The 20,007-nt window shown below is 63.2% G+C and overlaps 1 protein-coding gene across 1 annotated transcript; it reads right to left on the bottom strand.

Moving 5' to 3' along the window:
- Positions 1-1,335: 1,335 nt before the first annotated feature.
- On the bottom strand, positions 1,336-19,656 carry PC (pyruvate carboxylase). Its single transcript, XM_054295140.1, has 21 exons — positions 19,628-19,656; positions 16,800-16,926; positions 15,996-16,180; positions 15,373-15,538; positions 14,598-14,743; positions 13,952-14,069; positions 13,303-13,454; positions 12,461-12,579; positions 11,579-11,741; positions 10,761-10,943; positions 9,969-10,113; positions 9,586-9,675; positions 8,803-9,024; positions 8,090-8,246; positions 7,290-7,530; positions 6,520-6,769; positions 5,830-6,074; positions 5,165-5,344; positions 3,479-3,727; positions 2,559-2,699; positions 1,336-1,737 (listed from the first exon to the last, which is right to left on the bottom strand). Exons 2-21 carry the CDS (start codon positions 16,924-16,926, stop codon positions 1,489-1,491), a joined length of 3,528 nt encoding a protein of 1,175 aa, XP_054151115.1. The 5' UTR covers positions 19,628-19,656; the 3' UTR covers positions 1,336-1,488.
- Between the last annotated feature and the right edge of the window lie 351 nt (positions 19,657-20,007).

The raw sequence follows: 20,007 nt of genomic DNA, 5'->3' as shown, positions 1-20,007 counted from the left end.
TTTAGGGAGGGACACGCCCCATTAGGGATGGACACGCCCATTTTGGGGAAGGACACACCCATTTTGAGGTTAGGGGAGGGACACGCCCATTTAGGAGAGGGACACGCCCCATTAGGGAGGGAAACGCCCATTTAGGGGAAGGACACGCCCCATTAGGGAGGGACACACCAATTTTGGGGGGAACACGCCCATTTTGAGGTTAAGGAGGGACACACCCAGCTGGCACACGCCCAGTTATGTGAGAGACACACCCACTTAGGGACACGCCCATTTAGGGCAGGGGCACACCCATCTGGGGACACGCCCATTTTTGGGAGGGACACACCCACTTAGGCAGGGACACGCCCAGTTTGGGTTGGGGAAGAAACACTAAGGCCGTGCCCACCAGAGAATGGTGGCCACGCCCATTGTGTTGGGACACGCCCCTTTTGGGGGTCAGTGGAGGGTGCATTGAAGCCACGCCCACTTTGCCCCCTTTGGGAATTAAAGCCCCTCTGTGCTCACTGACCACGCCCTGCGTGATGAAGGCCACGCCCCCTTAGGCTCAGGCCACGCCCCCACGTTGGGGGTGGGGTCACGCGGGGGTCTCGGCAGCCCCTCCCCCACACCGCGGGTGCCGTTAGTTCCAGTTTTTATTGCCCGAAACCCCCCAAAATCGGGGGTGGGGGAGGGGGCGGTGGGGGAGGGGCGGCCCCTCCCTCTCCAGTTCCGCGGGGGGGGGAGGGGCCGCCCCTCCCCCCCCACAAAGTCCAGTTCAATTCCCGCCCTTTGGTCACAGGCTCCGCCCCCTCCCCTCCCCCACCCCCGGGGGCGTTTGGCAAAAGCAGAAAGGGGGGGTGGGGGAGGGGCGGCCACGCCCACCCGACCCCTCCCCCAAATTCTCCAGATCCCCCCTAAGGCAGCTTGGCAGGGATGGGGGGAGGGGACCGCAAAAAACGGGGAGGGACACCCCCAAAAAAAAAGGGGGGGGGCGGCTCAAAATGGGGGGGGAGACAAAATTGGGGTAAATGAAAATTAAACCCCTCCCAATAAAGGGGGTGACCCCTCCTCAAAATTCTGCCCCACCCCCCCCTCAGAAGTTTCAGCCCCCAAATTTGGGGTGAAATGCCCAAAAAAATGGGGGGGGGCCGCCCCCAATTTCTGGGTGTGGCTCCCCCCCCCCCCCCGCCGAAATGGATCGTACCACCCTAAAAAAGGGGATTCTCCCCCCCCAAATTAGTGTTACCCCCCCCAAAAAATGAGGCGTTCCCCCAAAAGCGGGACCCCCCCTTCACGGGGCACCTCCTAATTAAGACGTGGCCCCCCCCCAAATTAACACACGCCCCCCCTCTAATTAAGGCCTTGTTTTACCGCCCTGCGCCCGCCAGGGGGCGCCACCCACGGGGAGGGGGCTCTTAAAGGGGCCGCGCTCTGTTCTGGCGAGGTCGTTTCCAGGGGGGTTTGGGGGTTATCTGGGGGGGGTTTTTAGGGGGGGACACCCCCCGAATCCTACTCGATGACGGCGATGAGGTCCTCGCCCTCCAGGCTGAGCCCGGGGCGCACGTGGACCTTGGTGACTTTGCCGCCCACGGGCGCCGTCACCACCGTCTCCATCTTCATGGCGCTCAGCACGCACAGAGGGTCCCCCTTGGCCACCGTCGTCCCCTCCTTGACCCGGACCTCGACCACCTCCCCCGGCATCGGGGCGCCCACCTGGCCCTTGGCGCCTTTCTCGGCCTTGGGGTGCACGTGCATCTCCTGGGGGGGGGTGGGAAATATGGGGGGGGGGGTCTGGGGTCAGCGCGGTGTCACCCCAATGTCACCACAGAGTTACCCCAGAGTCACCCCAAAGTCACCACAAAATTACCCCAAAATCACCCTAACATTACCCCAAAGTCACCCCAAGGTCACCCCAAAATCACCCCAATGTCACCCCAAAATCACCCTAAAATTACCCCAAAATCACCCCAAAGTCACCGCAGAGTTACCCCAGAGTCACCCCAAAATCACCCCAATGTCACCCCAAAATCACCCTAAAATTACCCCAAAATCACCCCAAAGTCACCGCAGAGTTACCCCAGAGTCACCCCAAAGTCACCACAAAGTCACCCCAAAGTTACCCCAAAATTACCCCAAGGTCACCACAAAGTCACCCCAGAGTCACCCCAGGGATCCTCACCCCAGACAGAACCTCCTGGAGTGCCCCCAAAGCCACCCCTGGGTCCCCTCAAAATCCCTCAGAGCCCCCCAAAAAAATCCAGATCCCCCCAGACTCCCTCAGAGCCCCCCAAAGGTGCTCAGAGCCCTCCAGAACGGCCCCCAAAAAGTCCCACAGAGCCCTGGAAAAAATAAAGAACCCCCAAAACTCCCTCAGACACCCCTAAATCATCTCAAACCCCCCCAAATCCCCCCAAATTCCCCCGAATTCTTCCTAAATTCCCCCAATCCCTCCCAAATTCCCCCCAAACTGCCTCCAAAATCCCCCAAATTCCTCTGAACCCCCCCATACCTCCCCAAATCCCCCAAATCCCCCCAAATCCCCAAATCCCCCCAAATCCTCCAAAATCCCCCAAACCCACCTTGAGGGCCTGCGTGTCCCGCACCAGGATGGATCTCAGCTGCCCGTTGAGCTCGAAGAAAACCTCGCGCTGCCCGGCCGCGTTCAGGTCGCCGAGCGCCAGCGCCTTGATGTGCAGCGTCTTACCCCGCTCCAGCTCCACCTGGGAGTAAAGTGGGAGTAAATCATGTGTAAGGGTGTGTGACGGTGTCCAGAGATGTGTAACTGGTGTGTAAGGGTGTCCAGGGGTGTGTAACTGGTGTGTAAGGGCCTTGGTGCGCAGGGTTTTACCCTGCTCCAGCTCCACCTGCAAGTAAAGGGTGAGTAAGTTGTGTGTAAGGGAGTAAATCATGCGTAAATGGTGTGTAAGGGTTTCCAGAGTGTGTAACTGGTGCGTAAGGGACACGCAGCTTCTTCCCCCGCTCCAGCTCCACCTAGGAGACCTGAGAGTAAACCGCGTGTAAAGCTTGTGTAAATGGTGTGTAAGGGGCTCCAGGGTGGGGCAAGGAGTTCCAGGAGTGCACAAGACCCAATTCCCTCCCAGTCCATCCCAGTCCCTCCCAGTGCCCCCCCAGTCCATCCCAGTTCCCTCCCAATCCCCTCCCAGTGCCCCCCAATCCCCCCCCAGTCCCTCCCAATCCCCTCCCAGTGCCCCCCAATCCCCCCCCAGTCCCTCCCAGTCTCTCCCAGTGCCCCCCAATCCCCCCCCAGTCCCTCCCAGTCTCTCCCAGTGCTCCCCAATCCCCTCCAATTCCCTCCCAGTTCCTCCCAGTGCCCTTCACTCCCCTCCAATTCCCTCCCAATCCATCCCAGCCCCTCCCAGTCGCTCCCAGTCCCTCCCAGTGCCATCCCACTCCATCCCATTCCCTTCCACTCCCCTCCAGTGCCCCCCAATCCCCTCCCAGTCCCCCCCAGTGCCCCCCAGCGCCCCCCGGCGCCCACCTCGAACTCCTCGGCCACGGTGGGCCCCTCGAGGAAGAGGCGGGTGCCGAGGCAGGCCACGGGCCCGAAGGTGCTGCGGAAGGAGTGGAACTCCTCGAACACCTTGGGGTAGAGCGCGGCCGAGAGCAGCTCCTCGGGGCTGGGGGGGGCCCCGAGCCGCGCCCCCAGCTCCCGGCCCAGCGCCTCGAAATCCAGGGGGGGCAGCGACGCCCCCGGGCGGCCCTCGACGCGCGGGAGGTCCTTCAGAACCTGGGGGGACAGGGGACATCATGGGACAGGGGACAGGGGACAGTGACACCCCTGGGTGCCCCTCGACACGCGGCAGGTCCTTCAGAACCTGGGGGGAAATAAATGGGATTGGGGGGTCAATGGGGTGGGGGACAGGGGGGACAGTGACACCCCTGGGTGCCCCTCGACACGCAGGAGGTCCTTCAGAACCTGGGGACAGGGGACATCATGGGACTGGGACAGCGACACCCCTGGGTGCCCCTCGTCGTACGGCAGGTCCTTCAGAACCTGGGGGGACAGGGGACGCCATGGGACAGGGGACAGGGGACAGTGACACCCCTGGGTGCCCCTCGACACGCGGCAGGTCCTTCAGAACCTGGGGGGACAAAAAACAAACGGGGGGTCAATGGGGACAGGGGACAGCGACACCCCCGGGTGGCCCTCGACGCGCAGGAGATCCTTCAGAACCTGGGGACAGGGGACATCATGGGACTGGGACAGCGACACCCCTGGGTGCCACTCGACACGAGGGAGATCCTTCAGAACCTGGGGGGACAGGGGACATCATGGCAATGGGACAGGGGACATCATGGGAATGGGACAGGGGACATCATGGGACAGGGGACATCATGGGAATGGGACATCACGGCAATGGGACAGGGGACATCATGGGACAGGGGACAGGGGACAGTGACACCCCTGCATGCCCCTCAACACGAGGGAGATCCTTCAGAACCTGGGGACAGGGGACATCATGGGACTGGGACAGCGACACCCCTGGGTGCCCCTCGTCGCACGGCAGGTCCTTCAGAACCTGGGGGGACAGGGGACATCATGGCAATGGGACAGGGGACATCATGGGAATGGGACAGGGGACATCATGGGACAGGGGACATCATGGGAATGGGACATCACGGCAATGGGACAGGGGACATCATGGGACAGGGGACAGGGGACAGTGACACCCCTGCATGCCCCTTGACACGAGGGAGATCCTTCAGAACCTGGGGGGACAAGGGGGAAATAAATAAACGGGGGTTGGTGGGGGACAAGGGACAGGGAACATCATGGGAATGGGGTGGGGGACATGGCAATGGGACAGGGACATGGCAGCGGGGCGGGGACACAGGACAGGGACATGGGACAGGGACACCATGGCAATGGGACGGGGGACAGGGGACAGGACAGGGGACATTACGGGAATGGGATGAGGGACATGGGACAGGGGATGTGGCAATGGGGTGGGTGCCGTGGCAACCAGCGATGGAGATGGCAGCAGGGACCGCAGCATCCTGTTGCCATGGCAACAACCTCCAGTACATCCTCCCAGTCCCTCCCAGTCCATCCCAGTGCCATCCCACTCTTTTCCAGTCCCTCCCACTCCTCTCTCAGTCCATCCCAGCCCCTCCCAGTCCCTCCCACTCCCATCCCAGTCCCTCCCAGTGTCCCAGCGCCCACCTTGGAGCGGAAGGGCTCGGGGAAGCCGCCCGGGGGCACCCCGATGTGGCCCTGCAGGAACTCCACCACGCTGAGGGGGAAGGAGAGCTCGTCCGCGCGCGCCTCCACCTCCTCGCGGGACAGCGCGTTCTGCACCATGAACTGCGCCAGGTCCCCCACCACCTTCGACGTGGGCGTCACCTGGGGGCGCCAGGGGCACCGGGGGTCACCAGGGGTCAGTTTGAGGTCACCTCGGGGCCACCTCACTGTCCACTCTTGGGTTAACTCATGGGGCTACTTGTGGTCAACTCAAGGATCGGCTCTTGGGTCACCTCATGGGTCATCTCATGGGTCAGTGTGGGGGGAACCTCATGGGTCAACTTTTGGGGTCATCTTGGGGGTCATTTCATGGGTCAGCTCAGGGTCAGCTTGGGGGGACCCTGGAGGTCACCACATGATCGCTCTTGGTGGAACACCCAGCCATGGAGACCACCCGCCCCACAGAGATCCTCCCACCCCATGGACACCATCTGCCCCATGGAGATCTTCTGTGGAGACCACCCAACCCCACGGACACCATTCTAAGGAGACCACCCACCCCATGGAGACCCCCACCCCATGGACACCACCCAGAGGACATCACCCAGCCCATGCAGACCCCCCTGGGCCCCCCGTCGCCCCCACACCTTGATGAGGTCCCCGAGCAGCTTGTTGGCCTCGGTGTAGGCCTTCTTGACCTCCTTGAACTTGTGTCCCAGCCCCATGGCGTGCGCCTGGAAGTGCAGGTTGGTGTACTGCCCGCCCGGGATCTCGTTCTCGTACACGTCCGCGTTGCCCGACTTCATGGTGGCCGTGCAGTCGAAGGCGGCGTAGAGGCCGCGCGCCGCCTCCCAGTACTCGCTGTACTCGAACACGCGCTGCAGGTCCAGCCCTGGGGACAGCGACACGTGGGGACACGTGGGGACACGTGGGGACAGCGTGGGGACAGCCTGGAGGCACGGCAGTGACATGGCAGGGACATGGCGGGGACAGCGTGGCACTCGCTGTACTGGAACACGCGCTGCAGCGCGTTTGACATCTCAAACCCTCATTGTCCCATTTAACCCTTGGGGACATCTCAAAGCCTCGGTGACATCTCAAACCCTCGCTGTCCCCCCATACCCTCCATGTCCCCCCCCGTCCATCCCCATGTCCCCACCTGTGTCCAGGGATGTCCCCCCATGTCCCTACCTGTGTCCCCATGTCCCCACCTGTGTCCAGGGATGTCCCCATGTCCATCCCCCGTGTCCCCACCTGTGTCCCCGTGTCCCCATCTGTGTCCAGGGATGTCCCCATGTCCATCCCCCGTGTCCCCACCTGTGTCCCCGTGTCCCCACCTGTGTCCAGGGACGTCCCCCGCGCGCAGGCCACCACGGCGCCCATGCTGGGCTGGGAGGTCATGCCGGACATGGCGTCCACGGCCACGTCCACCACGTCGGCGCCGGCCTGGGCGGCCGCCAGCATGGAGGCGACCCCGGCGCCGGCCGTGTCGTGGGTGTGCACGTGCAGGGGCACCTCGGGGTGCTGCTCCCGGAGCGCCCCCACCAGCAGCCGGGCGGCCGCGGGCGTCAGCAGCCCGGCCATGTCCTGGGGAGGGGACATGGGGGTCACTGGGGGGGCACAGGGGGTGTGGGGGACACAGGGACCCTCAACGTCCCACCCTGGGCTGGTCCCGCCCAGCCTTGGACAAGAGGGGAGCACCAAATCCTCCCTCCCAGTCTGCAGATCTCCTTCCCTATCCCTCCAAATTCCCCTCAAATCCCCCCAGATTTCTGTGAAACCCCCCAGGACCCCCCCAAATGCCCACCTTGATACAGAGCACGTGTGTCCCCGCCACCGCCAGCTCCAGACCAACCCCAAATCCAACCATTTCCCAACCACCCCAGGACCCCCAAACTCCCCCCAAACCTCCCCAAAACACCCCCAAATCCCCGCAGGACCCCCCCCCACACAAACCTTGATGCACAGTATGTGTGTCCCTGCTGCCACCAGCTCCTTGGCCAGCCCCATCCCATTCCCCCAAACCCAACCATTTCCCAACCACCCCAGGACCCCCAAACTCCCCCCAAACACCCCCAAATCTCCCCCGGACCCCCCAGACGCCCACCTTGATGCAGAGTATGTGCGTCCCCGCCGCCACCAGCTCCTTGGCCAGCCCCAGGTAGTAGCCCAGGCTGTACTTGGTGCGCGCGGGGTCGGCCACGTCGCCGGTGTAGGAGAGCGCGGCCTCCACCACGGCGCCGGCGCTGCCCGCGGCCTCCACGCCCAGCAGCAGGTTGGGCACGTAGTTGAGGGAGTCAAAGACGCGGAAAATGTCCATGCCGTTGGCCGCGGCCACCTCGCAGAACCTGGGGACACCACGGGGACATCACGGGGACATTGGTTGGGGACATGGGGACGCCTCGGGGTGGCCCAAAGGGAGATTTAGGGGTTGGGGTCGCTTTGGTCACTCGGGGTTGTTCTGTGCTGTTGTTTTGTCCTCAGTGTCACCTTTTCATGTCCTCAGTGTCCCCATGGGGTCTGCTGGCCTCTGTCCTGTTGTATCCTCATGTCCCCCAACGTCCCTTGTCTCCCACATCTCTCTGTGTCCCCAATGTCCCCATGTCCCCAAGGTGTCCCCATGTCCCCATGGTGTCCCCCTGACCTGTGCACCACGTTGTCGGGGTAGTTGGTGCAGCCCACGGCGTTGTGTCCCCCTGTCCCTGTGGTGTCCCCAAAGTGTCCCCATGTCCCCAAGGTGTCCCCAATGTCCCCAGGGCGTCCCCCCTGACCTGTGCACCACGTTGTCGGGGTAGTTGGTGCAGCCCACGGCGTTGGCGCCCTGTGTCCCTATGGTGTCCCCGTGTCCCCATGGTGTCCCCATGTCCCTGAGGTGTCCCTGCGGTGTCCCCCCGTGTCCCCTCTCACCTGTGCACGACGTTGTCGGGGTAGTTGGTGTAGCCCACGGCGTTGGCGCCCCGCAGCAGCATCTGGAAGGGGATGTTGGGCACGAGGCGCCGCAGCTCCCGCAGCCGCTCCCAGGGACACTCGTGCAGGAACCGCATGGCCACGTCGAAGGTGGCGCCTGGGGACACGCCCCGCCCTCAGACACGCCCCCGGGACGTGGACACGCCCCTCGTGGGCGAGACACGCCCATCAAATGAAACCCACGCCCCTTAATTCAAGCCCTGCCTTGGCCACACCCCCCTGTCCCTGTGCAAGCCCCACCCACAGGGAAAGCTCCACCCCAAAAGCCACACCCAAGCCACACCCACTCAAGCTCCGCCCCCTTGCCCATTCCTCCTCAGCCCCAGGTGGTCCTGCTGAAGCTCCTCCCATGAATGCCCCACCCTTTCAGCCACACCCCATTAAGCTCCTCCTCTGTTGAGGCCACTCCCCTTTAAGCCACACCCCATTAAACCCCTCCCCTCACTGCCCCACCCCATTAAGCCCCTCCCCTCACTAGCCCACCCCATTAATTCTCACTGCCACACCCCATTAAGACCCTCCCCTCACTGCGCCACCCACTTAAGCTCCTCCCCTTGCTGCCCCACCCCATTAACCCTTACTGCTCCGCCCCTCAGCCCCACCCCATCAAACTCCGCCTCCCTTAGCCCCGCCCACCCCGTAGCCCCGCCCACCTCCCCAGGTCTCCATGCTGCAGAGCGGGCTCAGCGCGTGCGACACGAAGGGCGCCACGCGCGCCAGGTCGCGGGTGCGCACGCGCGTGGCCAGCAGGGACTGGTGCGCGTCGCGGAAGGTGGTGTCGGTGAGCAGCAGCCCCCGGTGCGCCCGCAGCGCCCGCGCGAACCCCGCGGGGCCCTCGCGCTGCAGCACGGCCCGCAGGCCCGCGGGGGGCGAGCCTGCACGGGGGAACGGGGGAGAGCGGTCAGGGGGGCAGGAAAGGGGGCAGGAAAGGGGCAGGGGGCACCTGAATGGGGCATGGGGGGCAGAGGTTAGGGGGGCTGGAAAGGGGGCAGGGGGCAGTAAAGGGGGCAGGAAAGGGGGCAGGGGGCACCTGAATGGGGCATGGGGGGCAGAGGTTAGGGGGGCTGGAAAGGGGGCAGGGGGCAGGAAAGGGGGCAGGAAAGGGGGCAGGGGGCACCTGAATGGGGCATGGGGGGCAGAGGTTAGGGGGGCTGGAAAGGGGGCAGGGGGCAGTAAAGGGGGCAGGAAAGGGGCCAGAGAGGGGGCAGAAGTCAGAGGAAGGGGAAAGGGGGACAGTAAAGGGGGGTAGTGGTCAGAAAGGGGGAAGGGGGCAGTAAAGGGGGCAGGGGGCAGTAAAGGGGGCACATTGGGGACACTTTGGGGATACATTGGGGACACTCTGGGGACACTTTGGGGACACATTGAGGACACTATGGGGACACTCTGGGGACACTATGGGGACACTTTGGGGACACATTGGGGTGCTCCCCACTCACCCATGGGCACCGGAGGGGGGGTGGGCTCCACCAGCGCCGCCTTGGCCTTCACCGGGAGGGGGGTGCTGGGCCCGTTCACCATCACGTGACCTGGGGGGGGGGACAGGTGTGACACAGGGGGGGTGACAAACCTGGGGACTCCCCCAAAAATGCCTTAGGGACACCCAAACCCTTCCCAGCTCCCCGAAAACCCCACAGGGAAGGGATTTTTGCCCACCCAGGTAGAGCAGCAGAGGTGCCCCCGCTGCCCCAGGTGTATATTTGTGCCCCCCAGGTGTATATTTGTCCCCCCAGGTGTACATTTATGCCCCCCAGGTGTATATTTGTCCCCCCAGGTGTATATTTGTCCCCCCCAGGTGTACATTTGTGCCCCCCATGCCCACCCAGGTAGTGCAGCAGTTTCTGGGCGCGGTTCTGGCCCGGCCGCAGGTGGAACAGCTCGGGGTTCTCGTCGATGAACTGAGTGTCAGCAGCACCTGCCAGGAACTGCGGGTGTGCCAGAACGTTCTGCAGGAACGGGATGTTGGTCTGCGGGGAAATGGGGGGGTCAGGGGGCTCCCAGAGACCCCCGGGATGGGCTGGGGGCACCCAGAGACCCCCAAACTGCACCCCTGAACTGCGGGTGTGCCAGAACGTTCTGCAGGAACGGGATGTTGGTCTGCGGGGAAATGGGGGGGTCAGGGGGCTCACAGGGACCCCCAAATGTGGGAACAGGGGTGCTGAGGGCTCACAGAGACCCCCGGGCCTGGGGGCATCTGCAGCACCCCCAAACCGCGGGAACAGGGGGGATCAGGGGGCTCCTGGAGACCCCCGGCTGGGGAGGGGCTGGGGGCTCCCGGCCACATCAGAACCCCCTCAATTCCACCTGAGGGACACCAAGACCCCCCCCCCCCCCCCCCAAATCCTTCACTTGTCACACAGGACCCCCCCTGAGACCCCCAAACCCCTCCTGGGTCACACCAGGACCCCTCCCAACCCCTTGTGACCCCCAAGGACCCCCCAAATCCCTTCCCACACCCCCTAAATGTCACCTCAGGACCCCCCAAATCCTTTCCCGCACCATTTCCCTCACACAAACCCCTCTTGCCCCACACAGGACCCTCCTGAACCCCCTCCAAATACCTCCCACAGCCCCCCAAGGACCCCCCAACCCCATTTTGACCCCCCAGCCCCACCTTGACCCCCCGGATGCGGAACTCGGCCAGCGCCCGGCTCATCTTGGCGGCGGCCGCGGGCTGGTCGGGGCCGTGCGCCACCACCTTGACCAGCAGGGAATCGTAATGGGGCGAGATGAGAGCGCCCTGGAACGCCGAGGCGCCGTCCAGGCGGATCCCCATCCCCTCCCCGGAGCGGAACACCTGTGGGAGAGACCCAAAATCCCATGGAAAGAGCCCAAAATTCAATGGAAACACCCCAAATCTGTGAACACCCTGAGGCGCTGTCCAGGCAGATCCCCATGCCCTCCCCGGAGCGAAAAACCTGTGGGAGAGACCCCAAAATCCCATGGGAACAGCCCAAATCCATGGAAACACATCGAGATCCAATGGAAACACCCCAAATCCTAAAAGCACCGTGGAACCCAATGGAAACACCCCCAGAATCCCATGGAAACACCCCAAAATCTCACGGAAACGCCTCCAGACCCTACAGACGCTCCAAACGCTACACACATCCACAGACCCCTCCAACCCTTCAGACACACCAAGGGGGGATCCATGGGTGGGGGTCCTGGGGCTGTCCCAAACCTGGGGGTCCCCAGGGGTGCCCCGGGGGGGTCGTGGCACCGTCCCCACCCTGGCGCCGTCCCCATCCCGGGGGTCCCGGGGGTCTCGGGGGTCCCCCCTCACCTCGACGCGGCCGGTGTCGGGCTGGAGGCCGCGCGCGGGGTCCCGGCACTGTCCCCATCCCAATGTCCCATTTGTCCCCATCCCGGGGGTACCCTGGCGCCGTCCCCATCCCGGGGGTCCCGGGGGCCGTCCCGGGGGTCCCTCACCTCGATGCGGCCGGTGTCGGGCTGGAAGCCGCGCGCGGGGTCCTCGGTGGTCACCCGGCACTGGATGGCGCAGCCGTTGACGCGGATCCGCTCCTGCTGCAGCCCCAGCTCGGGCAGCGAGCGCCCCGCGGCCACCTGGAGCTGCGCGTGCACCAGGTCCACGCTGGGGACACGGGGACAGCGAGGGGACAACGGGTTAGGGGACACGGGGACACGCTGGGGACACGGGGACAGCGAGGGGACAACGGGTTAGGGGACACGGGGACACGCTGGGGACACGGGGACAGCGAGGGGACAACGGGTTAGGGGACACGGGGACACGCTGGGGACACGGGGACAGCGAGGGGACAACGGGTTAGGGGACACGGGGACACGCTGGGGACACGGGGACAGCGAGGGGACAACGGGTTAGGGGACATGGGGACAGCAGGGGAACAGGGGGTTAGGGGACATGGGGACATGCTGGGGACATGGGGACAATGGGGGACAAGGGGACAATGGGGACAATGGGTTAGGGGACATGGGCACATGCTGGGGACAATGGGGACAACGAGGGGACAACGGGTTAGGGGACATGGGGACACGCTGGAGACACGGGGACAATGGGGACAATGGGTTAGGGGGGTGAGGGGACACGGGGACAATGGGGGATGTGGGGGGACACAGGGTCAGGGGACACAGGTCCACGCTGGGGACACGGGGGGACAGCGGGGTTAGGGGACACGGGGACAATGGGGGACACGGGGACAATGGGGGGAACAGGGACAGCGGGGGACGATGGGGGACAATGGGGACATTGGTGACAATTGGGACAATGCCATTTTTGGGTTCCCCCCCCGGGGTTTTTGGGTCCCCCCAGGTTTTGGGGTCCCCCCGGCTCACTCGGTGATCTCCTCGGTGACCGTGTGCTCCACCTGCAGCCGCGAGTTGACCTCGATGAAGTAATAGTCCCCGCTCTGGTCCACCAGGAACTCCACGGTGCCGGCGTTCTCGTAGCCCACCTGGGACCCCCGGGCCGGGCTCAGGGAGGGTTGGGGGCTGCAGACCCCGGGGTGTCCCCCAGCCCGGCTCCTGGAGCCCCCCAGCGTCCCCAAGGGTCCCCAAAGTCCTCCTGGGGGCCTTCTCGGGTTGTCCTGGTTCCTCGATGTTCTCCTGGTCCCTCAGTGTCCACTTGGGTCCCTCAATGTTCTCCCAGGAACCCCAATGTTCTCCTTGACCCCAATTTTCTTCTGGGTCCTTCAGTGTCCACCTTGGTCACTCAATGTCCATCTTGGTCCCCCCATGTCCCTCTCGGTCACCCAATGTCCATCTTGGTCATTCAATGTCCACTTGGGTGCCTCAATGTCCATCTTGGTCGCTCAATGTCCACCTCAGTTCCCCAATGTCCACCTGGCTCCCTCAATGTCCACTTGAGCCCCCCCAGTGTCCATCTTGGTCACTCAATGTTCACCCAGGAACCCCAAAGTTCTCCTTGGGTCCTTCCCTTGTTCTCCTGATCCCTCAATGTCCATTTGAGCCCCCTCAATGTCCACCTGGGTCCCCCAGTGTCCTCCCAGGATCCCACCACCATTTCCCCAGGGCTGTCCCCATCCTCTCCCCTCTGTCCCCACTATGTCCCCATGGCTGTCCCGAATGTCCCCAGGGCTGTCCCCAGGTGTCACCTGCCACGTCCCCACTATCCCCAGCCTGTCCCCGCTGTCCCCAGGGCTGTCCCCAGGTGTCACCTGCCGGGCCAGGCGCACGGCGTCGTCGGCCAGGCGCGCCCGCAGCTCCGGGGGCAGCCGCGCTGCCGGGGCGATCTCCACGACCTTCTGGTGCCGGCGCTGCACCGAGCAGTCGCGCTCGTAGAGATGGACCACGTTCCCGTGGGAGTCACCTGGGGACCCCAAAAATGGGACAACTGACCCCAAAAATGGAGAAACTGACACCAAAAATGGAGAAACTGACACCAAAAATGGGACTGGGAACCCCAAAAATGGGACTGGGAACCCCAAAAAGGACTAGATACACCAAAAAGGAACAGGGAACCCCAAAAGTGGGACTGGGAACACCAAAAATGGGACTGGGAACCCCAAAAGGGACCTGCACAGAGCAGTTGTGCTCATAGAGATAGACCGCGTTCCCGTGGGAGTCACCTGGGGGATGAGGAACCCAAAAATGGGAATACTGACCCCAAAAATGGAACCAGAAATCCCAAAAGGGACTTGAGAACCTCAAAAATGGAACTGGGAACCCCAACAATGGAACTGGGAACGCCAACAATGGAAGTGGGAACCACAAAAATGCAACTGGAACCCCAAAAATGGCCCATCGGACCCCAAAAGGGATCAGAGAACCCCAAAAATGCCCCACCAGGCCCCAAATCAGCCGTACCCAGGATCTGGACCTCGATGTGCCGCGGGCGCTCGATGAATTTCTCCACGAACAGGTCCCCGTTGCCAAAGGCGGCCAAAGCCTCCGAGGTGGCGCGCGAGAAATTCTCCTCCAGCTCCTGCGGGACCCCGAAAGTGGCTCCCCAAATTCCAGGGATCTTGAAAACTCAGGAACCCCAAATTTCAGGAATCCCAAATTCCAGTGACCCCAAATTTCAGCGACCCGAAACTCAGGATCCTAAATCCAGAGACCTCAAATTTCAGTGACCCGAAATCCAGAAAGCCCAAAATCCAGGGACCCCAGATTCCAGGGACCCCAAATTTGGGGTTGCTGGGATTTCGGGTTGCTGGATTTGGGGTCCCAGGGATTTGGGGTTGCTGGATTTGGGGTTGCTGCGATTTGACGTTTCTGGGGAATTTCATTTCTCAGAGATTTGGGACTCTGGGGATTTGGCACTCCTGGGGGATTTGGGATTTTGAGTGATTTGTGCTCCTGTGGATGGGGGAATCTGGGGGATTTGGGTCTGGGGGATTTGGGTTCCTGGGCACCAGAATTCCAGGGGATTTGGGTCCCTGTGGGTTTGGGTTCAGGGGATTCGGGGCTCTGGGGTTTGGGTTCCTGGGGGATTTGGGGTCTGGGGTCATACCTGGGGGGCCCGGACCACCCTCATGCCGCGGCCGCCCCCTCCGTGGGCGGCTTTGAGGATCACGGGGAACCCGACCCGGCTGGCGAAGTCCCGAGCCTCGGCCAGCGCCGACACCGGCGACGGCGTCCCCGGCACCACCGGCACCCCTGCGGCGGGCACGGAGGCTCAGAGTCCCCAAAATACCCCTGAAACCCCTCAAAATACCCCCTTGAAACCCCAAAATACCCCCTGAAACCCCCCAGAATACCCCCAGAACCCAAAAATCCCCCCAGACCCCAAAAATCCCCTCCCTGAAACCCTCCAAAATACCCCCAGGTGCCCCAAATCCCCCCTGGAACCCCCAGAATACCTCCTAAAATCCCCCAAAATGCCCCTAAGCTCCTCCAAATGCCCCCTGAACCCCCCTAAAATCCCCCTTGAAGCTCCCCAAAGCCCCCATTAACCGCTCCAACCCCACCTTTTAACCCCTTGAATCCCCTTTAACCCCTCCAACACCCTCAAACCCTCTTGAACCCCCAAAATGCCCCTTTAACCCTGCAAACCCCCATTAACCCCCAAAACCCCTTTTTAACCCCCCCCAACTCCCTATAACCTCCCCAAACCCTCTCACCCTCCCCAAATCCCCTTTAAGCACCCCCAAATCCCCCTTGAAGCCCCTCCAACCCCCCTTGAGCCCCTCCAAACACCCCAAACCCCCTTTAAACCCCCCCAAAGCCCCTTTTAACCCCCCCAAAGCCCCTTTTAACCCCCCAAAGCCCCTTTCAGCCCCCCAAACCTGCGGCGATGGCGATGGCCCGTGCCTCCACCTTGTCCCCCATCTTCCTGACCACCTCGGGCCGCGGCCCCACGAAGCGAACGCCGGCGTCGAGGCAGGCCTGGGCGAAATCGGCGCGCTCCGACAGGAACCCGTACCCGGGGTGGATGGCGTCCACCTCGTTCTCCTGGAAATGGGGAGATTAGGGGGGCTTTGGGGGGCTTTGGGACCCCCAGGGCTCCGACAGGAACCCGTACCCGGGGTGGATGGCGTCCACCTCGTTCTCCTGGAAATGGGGGGATTAGGGGGGCTTTGGGGGGCTTTGGGACCCCCAGGGCTCCGACAGGAACCCGTACCCGGGGTGGATGGCGTCCACCTCGTTCTCCTGGAAATGGGGGGATTAGGGGGGCTTTGGGGGGCTTTGGGACCCCCAGGGCCAGCAGGGCACCCATGGGGGATTTGGGGGCTCATGGGGCCGTCTGGACACCCCTGTGGGCACCCCCCGTGTCCCCAGGTGTGTCACAGCTGTGTCCCCCCATGTCCCCACTGTCCCCAGGTGTGTCGCAGCTGTGTCCCCCCATGTCCCCACTGTCCCCAGGTGTGTCGCAGCTGTGTCACAGCTGTCCCCAGGTGCGTCCCCGTACCTGTGCCACGCGGATGATGTCGGGGATGTGCAGGTAGGCCTGCACGGGGGGCAGCCCCCTCCCCACCAGGTACGCCTCGTCCGCCTTCTGCCGGTGCATCTGCCCCGTGTCCTGCTCCGAGTACACGGCCACCGTGCGGATGCCCAGCTCTGTGCAGGCCCGGAACACGCGGATGGCGATCTCACCTGGGGACATTGGGGACATTGGGGACATTGGGGACATTGGGGACACAGGGACAGGGACACAGGGACAGGGCCACCATGCAGGTCCTCAGCTTCTGTGCACGCCCAGAACATGTGGGTGGTGACTTCACCCTGGGGACACTCTGAGGACACCTTGGGGACGCCTGGGGACACCTTGGGGACACTTGAGGACACGGGGACACCTGGGGACAACAACTTGGCAACCTCACCAGGGGCCACACGGGGTCGGGGGGGGGATTCAAGGGACATTGGAGGGTCCCGGGGGTCTCAGGGGGGTCTCAGGGGGGTCAATGGGCTCTCAGAGGGGTTCAGGGGGATCTCAAGGGTTCTCAGGTGGTCTCAGGGTGGGTTTGAGGAGGGGTCTCGGGGGGTCTCCAGGCACTCACCCCTATTGGCCACCAGCACCTTGTGCAGGGGCCGGGGGTCTCAGGACACTCAGGGGTCTCATGGGGGGCTCAGGGGGGCTCAGGGGGTTTGAGGAGGGGTCTCCAGGCACTCACCCCTGTTGGCCACCAGCACCTTCCTCAGGGGCCGGGAGCTGAGGGGTCTGGGGGGCTCAGGGGGTTTAAAGGGGGGGTCCCGGGGGTCTCCCATCACTCACCCCTGTTGGCCACCAGCACCTTCCTCAGGGGCCGGTAGCTGACGGGCCGGGCGGGCCCGGGGGGGCCCCGGAGCAGCCGCAGCCCCAGGAGGGCGCGGCCCCCGCGGGGGCGGCACAGCTGGAACATCTGGGGGGGGAAAGGAAGGGAAATTGGATCATTTGGACAATTGAGGGGCGGGGGAAGGAAATTGAGACCCCCGTTCCCTCCTCAAAGGGAGGATCCCCCGCCCCTCCCCCCAAATCCCCTCTGCCCCGCTGACCTTTGACCCCTCCCGAGTCAAAAAGCCCCCGGGCTCCCCCTCCCCCGCTCACCTCTGCCCCAGTGACCTTTGACCTACCCCACTTTGATCTTCCTTTGCATGGGGGTCTCAGCCCAAAATCCCCCCAAATTCCCCCCTAAAATCCCCAATTTTTGCTCAAAATGCCCCAAAAAATTCCCCCAAATTCTCACCCAAAAAATTCCCCCAAATTTACCCCAAAAAATGCCTCCTAAAATTCCCCCAAATTCCTCCCCAAAAAATCCCTAAAAATCCCCTAAAATCCCCCAAATTCCCCCCAAAAATTCCTCCAAAATTCCTCCAAAAATCTCCCAAATCCCAACCCCCAATTCCCCAAAAATCCCTAAAAATCCCCTAAAATCCCACAAATTCCCCCTCCAAAATCCCCAAAATTTCCCCAAAAATTCCTCCAAAATTCCCCCAAAAAATCCCTCCTAAAATCTCCCGAAATCCCACCCAACCCCCCCCAAAAAATCCCTAAAAATCCCCCAAAATCCCCCAAATCCCCCTCCCGCACCAGGATTTTTACACAACAGCCCCCTTGCACACTCAGGCCCGGCCTGTCCCCCTTGCACAACCCCCCCTCCCCCTCCCCTTGCACAACCCCCCTCCCCCCCTTGCACAATCGCCTCTTGCACGAGAATCCCCCCCCACAAATCTGCACAAATCCCCCTCCCCATTTTGCACAAACCCCCTCCCAAAATTCCCCTGCTTTGCACAAGCGTCCCCCCCATTTTGCACAATCCCCCCCTTTTTGCACAAATCCCCCTCCCCATTTTGCACAATCCCCCTTGCACAACTCCCCCCTTTTGCACAAGCGTCCCCCCCCCCTCCTTGCACAAACCCCCCTCCCCTTTTGGCACAAATTCGCACGAATCTCCTCCCCCCCTTTTTTGCAAACCCCCCTCCCCATTTGCACAACCCCCCCCTTGCACGAGTGTCCCCGTGCCCCCTCCCACCCCCTGCACGACCCCAGCCCCTCCCGAGCCCCCTCCCCATCCCCGGTACCGGCACCGTCCCGTCCCCTGTCTGGCCCGGTGTCCGTCTGTCCGTCTGTCCCGGTGTCCCTTCCCCTCTGGAACCCCCCCATCCCCGGTACCGCCACCGTTCTGTCCCGCTGTCCCCTCTCTGTCCGTCTGTCCCGGTGTCCCCTCCCTCCCGAACCCCCCCCATCCCCGGTACCGTCACCGTTCTGTCCCGGTGTCCGTCTGTCCCTGTGTCCCGGTGTCCCCCCTCTGTCCCGGTGTCCCCCCTCTGTCCGTCTGTCCGGCCGGTTCCCCGACCCCCCCCCGCCCCCTCCCCGGTGAATCATTGACCGGGGGGGGCAAAGTCCGACCGGCACCGGGGGGGGCACCGGGGGGGGCACCGAGGGGCAAACCGGGACAAACCGGGGCAAACTGGGGCAAAACCAGGGGAAACTGGGGCAAAATGGAAAAAAAAACCTGGGGCAAATGGGGGAAATTGGGGCAAAATGGGGCAAACTGGGGGAAAATGGGAAAAAGTGGGGGAAATTGGGGAAAATGGGGGAAACTGGGAGAAACTGGGGGAAACTGGGGGAAAATGGGGGAAATGGGGCAACAAAGGGGGGGAATGGAGCAAAATGGGGAAAAATTGGGGCAAACTGGGGGAAACCGGGGCAAATGGGGGAAACTGGGGTAAAAATGGGGGGAAATGGGAAAAAAATGGGGCAAAATGGAGGGAAATGGGTAAAAATGGGGAGAAATGGGGCAAAATGGGGCTCTGGGCCCTATAGGGGCTCTATGGGGGGTCTCTGTTCCTACGGGGGGGGAACAGGGGGGTCTTGGGACTTACAGGGGGTCCCATAGGAGGCCCCATATGGGGATCCGACAGGGGGTCCCAAACCCCACAGGGGCTTCCATAGGGGATCCCATAGGGGGTCCCATGGCAGGTCCAAACCCTATAGGGGATCCCATATGGGATTTTATAGGGGATCCTAAAGGGGGTCCCAAACCCCATAGGGGGTCCCATAGGGGGTCCTGGGCCCCATAAAGACCCTGAGGACCTATAGAAGGTCACAAGTCCTATAAAGGATCCTATATGGGATCCTGTAGGGAATTCTGTAAGGGATCCTCTAGGGGGTCCTAAAGGGGGTCCCATGGGGGTCCCGGGCCCCATAAAGACTTTGAGGACCCCATAGAAGGTCGCAGGCCCTATAGGGGATCCCATATGGGATTTTATAGGGGAGCTTATAGGGGATATTATAGCGAATCCTAAAGGGGTTCGTATAGGGGGTCCCATAGGGGGTCCCAGCCCCATAAAAACTCTGAGGACCCCAGAGGGTCGCAGGCCCTATAGGGGATCCCATAGGGGTCCCACATGGGATTTTATAGGGGTTCCCACAGGGGGTCCCACAGGGGGTCCCACGGGGGTCCCCAATTCCGCTCCGTGTGTTGGGGGGGGGGGTCGAGGAGGTCGCGGGGGTCCCCGGGTTGGGGGGCGGCCCCTCCCCCCCCCCCAGCGCTGACCCCCACGGCGGGGTCATGTCGCGACAGTCGGGCGATACCGGAGGTCACGTGGTTGCTCACTCACCGCTCCGCGACCGCCGCTTCCCCCCGCGTCCCGGCGGCCCCGCTGGCCACGCCCCCTCTGCCCCCATTGGCCGCTCGCCAGCGGCCCCGCCTACTCCTGGGGAGGCCGCGCCCTTTTACCCAAACATGGCTTCTCATTGGCTCAGCCGCTTCCGCCCTCGCCTCGCCATTGGCCCAATCAAATGTCACGCATCCCCCCGGGCCCCGCCCCCTTGCTCATCGCATGAATGGGCGGGGCTCCATGACGTCAGAGCCGAGCCTCCGGCTGCCATTGGCGTCTCCGCGGGCGCTGACGGGGCGGGGGCGGAGCCAAAGGGGAGGGGCGGGACCGGGTGATCTCACGTGATTCGCGCTGGCCCCGCCCTTACCGGATGTGCAGCG

This window comes from Melozone crissalis, unplaced genomic scaffold, assembly GCF_028551555.1.
Source record: "Melozone crissalis strain CALT ecotype California unplaced genomic scaffold, PUWL_Pcris_2 ptg000533l_1, whole genome shotgun sequence".
In the NCBI taxonomy this organism is placed as follows: Eukaryota; Metazoa; Chordata; class Aves; order Passeriformes; family Passerellidae; genus Melozone; species Melozone crissalis.
This window is presented reverse-complemented; position numbering and strand designations above follow the sequence as displayed.